This window comes from Cherax quadricarinatus, chromosome 15 (genome assembly GCF_038502225.1).
Source record: "Cherax quadricarinatus isolate ZL_2023a chromosome 15, ASM3850222v1, whole genome shotgun sequence".
Taxonomy (NCBI): Eukaryota; Metazoa; Arthropoda; class Malacostraca; order Decapoda; family Parastacidae; genus Cherax; species Cherax quadricarinatus.
The window spans coordinates 45,650,390-45,661,776 of record NC_091306.1 but is presented as its reverse complement, the minus strand read 5'-3'; the positions used below and the strand labels follow the sequence as shown (position 1 = coordinate 45,661,776).

The 11,387-nt window shown below is 38.0% G+C and overlaps 1 protein-coding gene across 1 annotated transcript in view; it reads left to right on the top strand.

Moving 5' to 3' along the window:
* Positions 1-11,387, top strand: part of LOC128703348 (uncharacterized) — a 605,694-nt gene that overhangs the window by 513,776 nt on the left and 80,531 nt on the right. Inside the window, exon 4 of the mRNA XM_070085337.1 lies at positions 6,337-6,503. Coding sequence (XP_069941438.1) covers positions 6,337-6,503 — 167 coding nt within the window. The remainder of the gene's footprint in view (positions 1-6,336; positions 6,504-11,387) is intronic.

Here is an 11,387-nt window from a genome sequence, read left to right as displayed (position 1 = left end):
GTGAAGCTTGGGTGGTAAATGCAGCAGCGAGGAGACAGTTGGAGGCAGTGGAGATGTCCTGTCTAAGGGCAATGTGTGGTGTAAATATTATGCAGAAAATTCGGAGTGTGGAAATTAGGAGAAGGTGTGGAGTTAATAAAAGTATTAGTCAGAGGGCAGAAGAGGGGTTGTTGAGGTGGTTTGGTCATTTAGAGAGAATGGATCAAAGCAGAATGACATGGAGAGCATATAAATCTATAGGGGAAGGAAAGAGGGGTAGGGGTCGTCCTCGAAAGGGTTGGAAAGAGGGGGTAAAGGAGGTTTTGTGGGCGAGGGGCTTGGACTTCCAGCAAGCGTGCATGAGCGTGTTAGATAGGAGTGAATGGAGACGAATGATACTTGGGACCTGACGATCTGTTGGAGTGTGAGCAGGGTAATATTTAGTGAAGGGATTCAGGGAAACCGGTTATTTTCATATAGTCGGACTTGAGTCCTGGAAATGGGAAGTACAATGCCTGCACTTTAAAGGAGTGGTTTGGGATATTGGCAGTTTGGAGGGATATGTTGTGTATCCTTATACGTATATGCTTCTAAACTGTTGTGTTCTGGGCTCCTCTGCAAAAGCAGTGATAATGTGTGAGTGTGGTGAAAGTGTTGAATGATGATGAAAGTATTTTCTTTTTGGGGATTTTCTTTCTTTTTTGGGTCACCCTGCCTCGGTGGGAGACGACCAACTTGTTGAAAAAAAATGTATATACATATATATATATATATATATATATATATATATATATATATATATATATATATATAATGTCGTGCCGAATAGGCAGAACTTGCGATCTTGGCTCATCTTGCCATATAGGACAAGTAAAAATTTGTGTATGCAATAATTTCCCCAAAATCATTCTGTACCTAATGAAAAAAATATATTTGATTGTTTGTTTAGTATTAAATTATTGTAAACGTATTTAAAATATATTTAGTTGGGTTATGCTAAAATAAATTGCGCTTCTTATAATAAGGTTAGGTAAGTTTTCTAAGTTCCTTTTGGTGCAAAATTATAAATTTTTACTTCAGCATTAATGAACAAAATATATCTTTAAACGTATAATTATTATAATCAAGGGGGAAGCGCTAAACCCGGAGGATTATACAGCGCCTGGGGGGGGGGATTTGGAAGGCATTCAGGCTTAATTCGGGGAACTGGAGCACAGATCCAATTCCCTAAATCAAGAGCCCCTCACCAACATCAAGGAACCTTCCTTGAGGGGTTTAAACGTATAAGAGAAAATTTTAGAAAGGACTTAATTTTAAATGAGTTCTTGCTAATTGACCAGTTTTACATATTCGGCACGACATATATATTTATATATATATATTTATATATTTATATTTATATATATATTTATATATATGTGTATGTATATATGTGTATGTATATATGTGTATGTATATATGTGTATGTATGTGTATGTATGTATGTGTATGTATGTGTATGTATGTATGTGTATGTATGTATGTATATGTATGTATATATATATATATATATATATATATATATATATATATATATATATATATATATATATATATATATATCAATGAAACACGTGGTATTGAATCATTAATAAAACTGCGTCTGTCAGAGATTCGATCCCGCGTAACATTGTACTGCCCCATGAGACAAAACAATGTATGTGTTTCCCTACCTACTCAACCATCAATCCTTCAAATACCAGGTGCCCATCAGAGCTAGGTTGGTAAATGATTCAATACCACTTGTTTCGTGGTTTCATTGCTATAAAGACTGCTTGTGGAGGCTGGTATTCAAATGTCAGGAGTGTTCTCGTACCATGAGCAACACCTAGCTGTGCTGGGTGCATGGTATTTATAGGATCGGTGGTTTAGTGAGTAGGGCAATGCATACATTGTCTTGTCTCATGGGCCGGGACAATGTGACGTGGGATTGAATCTCGGCCAGCCGCAGTGTGGTAAATGATATATTCATATTCATATACATGTCGTTCCGAAAAAAGTAATACTTGCGATTTTGGCTTAAATAACAACGCACTTCTTGCCGAATAGGGCAAGCGAAAATTTGTGTATGCAATAATTTCGCAAAAAAATCGTTCTGAATCTCACGAAAAAATATATTTCATTGTGTTTGTTTATTATTAAATTATTGTAAACTTTTCTAAAATATATTTAGGTGGATTAGGCTAAATGAAATTGCGCTTGTTATAATATGGCTAGGTAAGTTTCCTAAGGTGCTTTTGGTACAAAAATCATTAATTTTTATATTAATATAAATTAAAAATATATATCTTTAAACTTTTAAGAGAAAATTTTAGAAAGGACTTAATTTTATAATTTTAAATGAGTTCTTGCTAACTTACCAATTTTACCTATTCGACACGACATGTATGTATATATATATATATATATATATATATATATATATATATATATATACATATACAAATATATACATATATATATATATATACATATACAAATATATACATATATATATATATACATATATAAATATATAAATATATATATATATATATATATAAATATATAAATATATATATATATATATATATATATATATATATATATATATATATATATATATATATATATATATATATATATATATATATATATATTAGTGTGCAGATTAACTAAGACATGATTAAATTTTGTGATTATCTCATAATAATGTAGTTTGAGTGCCTTCCTTTTCACAAAAGTTTGCTACCGATTTTTGGCAACCATCCTCCTGTGGTGTTAGGCTGTTACTCTCGTCAATGCTACAACAGCTGTTGTTCTGTAAGGCTATTCCTGCAAGCATTCTTCGTGAGTAAATGTGGTTTCGCCAAATTCTCCCCTTCACTTTATAATTACTGCTGAAATTCATGATGGTTGTTATACCTAGGAAGCGTGAAAGTATTGTAGCTCCTAGAAAACACACATCTCTCTCACACATCTCTCTGTAGATCTTTGCTGGCTTTCTTGGGATCTTTCACACTGTTTTTTTAATGATAACCTTCTCATCGTGAGGTGCTGTCTTGCACTTTCTTCCACATTTTCCTCTTCGCATCACTTCACGCTTACCGGTGTCGTCAGCTCTCTTCAGAATCTGACTTACAGTTGACTTTGCTAGCCTCAAATTTTCGGCGATCTGTCTGATAGTCAAATCAGCATGTTCTGTAGGGGCTATAATACTTTCACGCTTCCTAGATGTAGTATCCGTCATGAATTTCAGAACTAATCATGGATTCAAGGGGAGAATTTGGCGAAACCACACTTCTGGAGCATGCTGCCAGCAATAGCCTTACATAACAACAGCTGTTGTAGCCCTGACGAGAGTCGCTGAGTAACAGCACAGATGGATGGTTGCCAAAAGTCGGTAGCAAACTCTTCTAAAACGAAAAGAACCCAAACTACATTTATTAAGCTGGAGACTAAAATATATGAGGTAATAAAAATATTTACTCTTGTCCCAATTAATCTGCACACTACTGTAGATGCTGCAAGACTCCGTACGAGGTACAAGTGCGCTTACACCATAAGTATGAGTCAATTTCATGAAATACCTTCCCCTTCTAGCCTTGTCTCATCTACGACTTCTAGGCATTATAGAGATCCGTGCAAGACATCCGGCCTAGATGGATCAGTCGTTTGAGGAAGGACTTCCCCTCAAGGAAGGTTCCTTGATGTTGGTGAGGGGCTCTTGATTTAGGGAATTGGATCTGTGCTCCAGTTCCCCGAATTAAGCCTGAATGCCTTCCACACCCCCCCCCCATGCGCTGTATAATCCTCCGGGTTTAGCGCTTCCCCTTGATTATAATAATAATAATAATGAGGAGGGACTTAAACACCGAAGCGTTGTGGTGATTATATTATGCACAACGTTAATATCATCAGTTCCACTGACAGCGGACACCTTCTATATCACAAGACGGACAGCAAACAGCAACTGCACTCGAGCTATACCCTTCTCAATAACATCTCTTTATCCGAGGTTATTCATTCCTAGAATGACGCGTCTGGAAAATGTTCATACAGCATAACACTGATGAAATAAATTCAGTTGACCAAATAGTGTTTGGCCCGCTGCTGGCTCCAACTTCACCTTCTTCCCTTCTGTATGTTTCGAAATAATACAAATTAACTTAATATAATGACAAGTAAGACTTTCAAATGAGCTGAGAAAGATAAGAACTTGTAACTCGTAAATAAAGTAGAAAGTACGGCAATAAAATCCCTTGTGAAGAGAGAGAGAGAGAGAAAGAGAGAGAAAAGAGAGAATTTTCACTGTGTTGTCGTAGCTTCTTGTCAATATACACATAGATATCATAATACTTTCATTTTTCAGCGGCATACTCCAGCTTGTATCTAACATATATTGTAAAAAGTGTCTTTGAGACACGTCCAAAAACCTGGTACTGCTACATTAACAACATTAACAATTGCATTTATATACAATAATAAAGATTTATTTTGTATCCTCTCATAAATTTTCCTAACTTATAAACACATTGTTCAACGTTCTGCACGCAACTTGTAATTTACATTAAGTTTTCGTTGTTATTCAACTTTAACATGATAATTTATCACACTGAATAATGGAATCTATTTTATCTCCATTTGTCACTTCGATTTAAAATTTTGCATAACTTTTTTCTCATCAGACGTTAAATTTTTGATTCCCTATGACAAACCATATATACGACTTTGCAACAGGTTCAACGCGGTGTTGCTGTGTGGCTAAGTATCCGTCAGCCAAGGTGTCCAGGAGCCATTGTTTGTGCCACCCCTCTAGTCACCCTTGCCCAATGATGACATTTTCATGAAAAGTAGTTTCTCCCTCTTCTTATTCCACAATATCAAAGTTAATTGTAATAAACTTTCTCAAAAGTGTTGACTATAACTAGTCATCACAGTTTTCCTCAGGCCGGTCACGTGACTGTTGTAACAAGAGAAGAGGTAAAACATTCGAGAGCTTTATAGTCCTTGTGGCTTAGCGCTTCTTTTTGATTATAATAATAATGTAATAATGCTGGTAGAATTACCCACAATATGTTAGGTAGAAGTACACACGAGGAACTAATGAGACGTTTTATTGAGGCAACGTTTTGCTCTCTAGGAGCTTTATCATGTTGTTACCAACAATACCAGGACACAAAGAGTATATAGAGTTATTAGAGTAGTGGTAGTAGTAGTATTACTACTACTGTTACTACTACTACTACTACTACTACTACTACTACTACTACTACTACCGCTACTACCACCACCACTACTACTAGTACTACTACTACTACTGTTACTACTACTACTACTGTTACTACTACTACTACTATTACTAGTACTACTACTGCTACTACTACTAGTACTACTACTACTACTACTACTGCCTACAGCGATTATATTATCCTTTTACATCTCTTTATATTACCTACATATACCATGAGTGTCCTTGTATTGTTGGTAACAGCTTGACAAAACTCCTGGAGAGCGCAACGTTGCCACAATAAAATGTCTTACTAGTCCCACATGTGTCCTTTTACCCAACATATAAGACTTCTCCACTCTCAACCTCGATGGCTTCAGGCTGGTTAAGGGTTGAGACAGTCCTTCTGTTTCATTGTTTTTAGATAGTTTGCTTTACAACAACGACAAAACTGACCTTCAATTAGAGAAGTCTTCTCTCATTTTTTTTTCCTTTCCGGTAAATTCATTTATCCGGTAAATTGTTCACTAACAGCAAGAATGTAAAGATGATCCAGATAACTAAGTTCCTCCTTGAATTTCCTCGGACCTTGGGGTAGTATATTATCTAGTCTTTCTGCCTGCATTTTTCCTATAAATATTCAGTAATACACAAATAACTCGCACATAGGAGAAAGAAACTTGCAGCGACGTTTCGCTTAGACTTGGTCCATTAACTAGCCACACAGTACCAGTCACTGTACTGTGTCTTTTTATTCTCTATTCACTAATAATTTCATTTCCTCTAGTGTAATTTAAAGACATCTATAGATACTACGTATCCAAAGGTCTTTGTAGTAATACAGGTACTATGTAACGCTAAGGTATCCCCTGTCAAAGACATTCGGTATCCCTGAGTGTCAACAATGCAGGCTGCACTGTTTACTCTTGCACTAACCTTCACTTCCACTAACCCTTAACTTTACACATCCCGAACCCTCGTTCACTCTTACCTTTCACACGTTCCTATTTTCGCACATCCTTCCCCGCAGCGCTGCATGACCCTCACGGTCTTAGCGCTTCATTTTATAACATTAATAACGATTTTTAATAATATTGTGGTCCTGGCAGATACCGGGTGGTGGCGGAGGTCATGGCGCCGCAGCGCAGCGTGGTGCTGGAGAGGCTTCTGCCTCTTACACAGTACCAGGTCTACGTCACGGCCGAAATCAATAACTCCGTCATCTATACGTCCCCCATTGTTACCTTCTACACCACCATTGATGACACCTTCCAGGGTAAGTTACAGCCTCACTTAATTAACTTACTTTTCATTTCCCCCTGTGTGAGTATAATAGTACACAGTACCGGCAAGTTGATAAGACATATATGCAACAGTTAGGTATAAAGATACCTGACTTTCTGACATGTCTTACTTGACTTGACTCACGAAATCGTAATGACACGATTTCAAACAAACTATACCACGGGTGGGGTTAGAACCCGCGATCAGAGAGTCACGAAATAATGAAAATTGTCCTTAAGTAATCCTTAGGTCACCATGAAATTTGTCCTTAGGTAACTAATCATTTAACTTGATGCTCGTGGATATCAAACACCTGAAACACTTATTTTCAAACTTACAAATGCAATTTAACTTTGTTTTTACATGAATTGTTGAAAAAGATGGATATGATTCACCTTTACGTTAACAATGAGGCTGACATCGCCGACATCTTTAATAGAGCACGTTTTATTTTTCAGTCCTGATGGTTATAATCATAATCATAAATTTTAATGGGGGTGAACAGGTAAGCTGGCGTAAGGTCTCGGTCAGATGACCAAAAACTCCAGCTGCTGGTCATCATATGACTAAAGACCCGCGTCAGGAAATACTTGTCCTGTTTCCTGACAAATCTTACCTAACCAAACCTAAGCCTTTTATTTTTAACATACTGCATAATACTTCTGCATAATACACCATGATCCTTTAATTAACTAGGTGAGTACACATAGAAAGTACATCTATCTCGCACTCAGCAGACGGAGGATCAAGCCTCCAGCACGTCTTTCGCTGAATTATCCATTTGAGTTTAGAGCTTAGCATAAGCTGATATTAGTGGAACGAAAGTCAAGACATTTAAAAATACCTATCATATATTAAACACGATCACAACTCTTGCACAATAAGTCGACTTTTAAATACCGACCACCTAACCAATCAACTAGATTGAGCAATGTCTAGATAACCTGAACTTAGGAGAATGAAAGTAATGACGGCGTTTGAGTCCGGCTAGGATCATTAACAAGTCACAATGAAGCGATGAGGGAAGAAGACCAGAATTTAATGAACGACAGCGGGAGAAGCAGCGAGAGGTAGCAGCGGTCTTGGTGGAGGGCACAGAATAGTCACAGTAGTAGTAGTAATAGTAGCAAAGACAGCAGCAGTGGTAGTAGTATTGAGTAGGTAGTAGCAGTAGTAGTATTGGTAGAAATAATACTGAAAAGGTAGTTCGGTTAGGTAAGGTTTAACAGGACACAGAACAAGTGTTTCCTGATGCACATCTTAGTCACATGATGACCTGCAGCTGGAGCTTTTGGTCATCTGACCGAGGCCTTCCGCTGGCTTACCCGTCCACCTCTTTAAAAGTTAAGGTTATAATTATAACCATTTATTTTATTTGTAAAAAAAAGACGTAGTGAAAGGGGTTAGCAATCGCGGCGACAACTGTACAGGAAACAAGACAGAGTAAAGCGGAAAACAGAAAGGAAGGAGGAAGGAGTAGCATAGTAGTAGTAGTACTACTACTAATATATTTACTTCTACAAGTACATGTACAAGCTATACAGGTGTAGCTGACATCAATGACGTACTGCTATATAGAAAGCCGCTTGTTATGCAGAACATTTTCCGGCAAATTAGGTCAGTTTTGTCCCAGGTTGCGACCCACACCAGTCCACTAACACCCATGTACCCATTTTACTGATGGGTGAGCATAGACAACCGGTGTAAGGAAACACCCCCAATGTTTCTACCCTCGATGGGAATCGAACCCAGACCGTCGCCATGTGAAGCGAGAGCTTTAGCCACCAGGCCACGGGTCCACCGTATTACTAATACAGAAGTAGAAGTAGAGTTAGTAGTAGTACAAATGATGAAAGTGGAAATAGTAATACTGATAGTAGTTTACCTGGAGTTTACCTGGAGAGAGTTCCGGGGGTCAACGCCCCCGCGGCCCGGTCTGTGACCAGGCCTCCTGGTGGATCAGATCCTGATCAACCAGTAGTAGTAGTAGTAGTAGTAGTAGTAGCAGTAGTAGTAGTAGTAGTAGTAGAAAACTAGGGAAAAAAGTGGCAGAGAGTGTAGTAGTAGTGAATACTAGCTGTAGTAGTAGTGAAGAAATAGTAGTAGTAGTAATAATAATAAAGAAATAGTAACAGTAGTAGTAGCTGCGTAGTAGTAGTGGAGGAAGCCTAAACCGAGCAATATTTAATTATCAACATTACAGTATATATACCAGTAATGCTCCTCTGTTTTAATGTGTCAGCGTGGAGGCAGCACACTGATACAATCCTCAGTCTTCAGATATGCCATCATTCGTGTCGAAATATTGTAAATAAGTCTCCATGACTTTTAACTAGGTCTTTTTTCTATATTCCTAGTCACACTTTAATTAAAAAAAAAAAAGACCAGAACAAAGGTGGCAAAATCATTTCACCTCTATCCAAGTTATGGAAAATCTCATGGAGCCTAATCAAGGTTTCACAGAGATCAAGGACACCGGAGAACCCACTAGGAAAAAAACTCTGCTATGGAACTTAAATACATATCGTGCTGCCAGACGTAAGTAGCCTGTTTCTGTTAAAACGTGTTAACTATTCTTATATAGGCTTATATACGGTAACCAAATTTATCCTAACCTAAACGAGGAAAATATTAAATTTCTGTTGTTTATGAGATCGGGCAGAACTCAGTGATCGGTGATACTGAGGTAACAGAGTGAACTGAATGATGGAATAAATACAAGAATGAGAGCAACCCAACCCTTCCAGAGGAGGTGAATGTATTTAGATATTTTGGAACTGATACGTCGACAAATGGCTTTAATAATGCTGAATTGATTAAAGAAAAGAGGAAGACAGAAAGTAACATGAATGCTGAGAACCCTGCGAAAGAAAAAGAGGCTTACTAACAGATGCAAAATAAAAAAATATTAAAAATTAAAGTAATTTGGTGTAGAAACTATAAGTGTGGGAGGCATGATGTATAAACATTTTAACGAGGAGGAGGGAGGCAGTGGAAATGTCGTGTCTGAAGTCAATGCGTGGGGTGAATATCATGCAGAGAAAATGGATTGAAGAGGGTGGGACAGGAAGAGAGTTTGTTGAGATGGTTTCGTCATGCAGAATAGATGTACCAAGGCTATGCTGATCAGCATAGTTTTATATATCAGCTTGGAACGTTCCTGGAAGGTTCGGAGGACGTGAAAAAGGTTTTAAGAGGTAGGTGCTTGAGCATCCAGCAAGCATTATGTGGGAGCCCGTTAAATCGGGGAGAATGGAGGTGAGAGTTGATGGGTTTTAATGTGCTGTTGGAGTGTGAGCATAGAAGTATCTGAAGAATGAGACACTTGTTCAACAGAATGTTGGACAAGTGCCTCATTCTTCAACCTGTCGGTTTTCTTAACCATTTAGTCGGATTCATGTGCTGATAAATAAAATAACTGGAAAAAATTATTTCTATAGAGAATGGTTCACAGAAGGCACAGAAAAGGTGTTATTAATGGCATAGCTTATAGAAAGCTCACAGTTATGCAGAACACGTGGAACAGAGAAGACATGTGCATTATTCGAGTTTTCAAAGTCAAGTTTTTGTTGTTTACTGGAACACTGGATTGTAATTTTCATGCTCTTATGGAGATACGACTCATGGAGTGATGTTAATGTTTTCTTCTCTGGTTAATCCCTGCCTGTGTTGACAACAGCAGATATATTACGAAAGCTAACAATGGTGATACCCTAATTAGTTTAACAGGTCGTGACTACAGAGAAGGAAACCAGATACCTGTAACGGAAGACCCTCACTGTGAGGGCCTCTCACTGTAAGGTCCTCACCGTGAGGTCCTCACTATGAGGTCTTCACTATAAGACCCCTCACTGTGAGGTTCTCACTGTGTGGCTCTCGCTGTGGCCCTCACAGTGCTGCTCTCTTTGCGGCTCTCACTGTGGCCCTAACTGCTTCTTACGATAACCATTGCATATATTATCATTCGCTCTCTCTTGAGTACATCATTAATGAAGATGGCAGTGTCAAGCACTGGAATAACAGTCTCATACCTCCAGTGAATTGGTAAACTACTGGAAAGAATCATTCTTACTTCCAGTGGATGGACAAATTACTGGAATAACGATCTCTCATTTCTAGTAAACTACTGAAATGAACCGTTCATTTCCAGTGGACGGAGATTATTGGAATAAGCCTTTCTCACTTCTAGTGAACGCTTAGCTTACTGGAATTGTTCTCTTACTTCCAGTGGACGGCAGATCTAATGTAAAGAAGCTCTTTCACTTCTACTGTAGGGAACATCTATTGCTCCCAGAACAAGCTTGGCCAATGTTACCACTCGTACGGGCATTGAACCCCTGTCACTCAGCGTATGAGATCAGGCCGGTACCAATTGAGCCCCAATCACCATGAATGACCCCGTCTCACTTCCAGTGAGTGGCAAACCTAATGAAATTAACCTCTCTCACTTTTAGCGGAGGGGCAAGCTAGCTAAATGAAATTTTCCTTCCAAAGGATAGTCAGACTGCACAGATGGGAATAAAGTTAACTTAGTTCAACATTACGGAGTTATATACAAATAACCCACATATATAAGAAACTTATGACGACGTTTTGGTCCAACTTGAACTATTAACTTAGTCACCACAGAGTTATTTGTGGTCTGTCCATTCATCTCGGCCTCAAAATACGAGTATAAATGAGCGTTTGTTTCTCACTCCAGTGCGGGTATAATATTCATTATCGTATATAGTGGAAATAATATTTATTTTGGCTGATATATTCCCTCGTGGTAGATATTTATTGCAGTCATTATTACCCAAATATTTATTACTGGTCATTGCTTTAGAGACAGCATTCATGAGCCCTGAATTTAAGGCATTAGAAATGTGTTTGT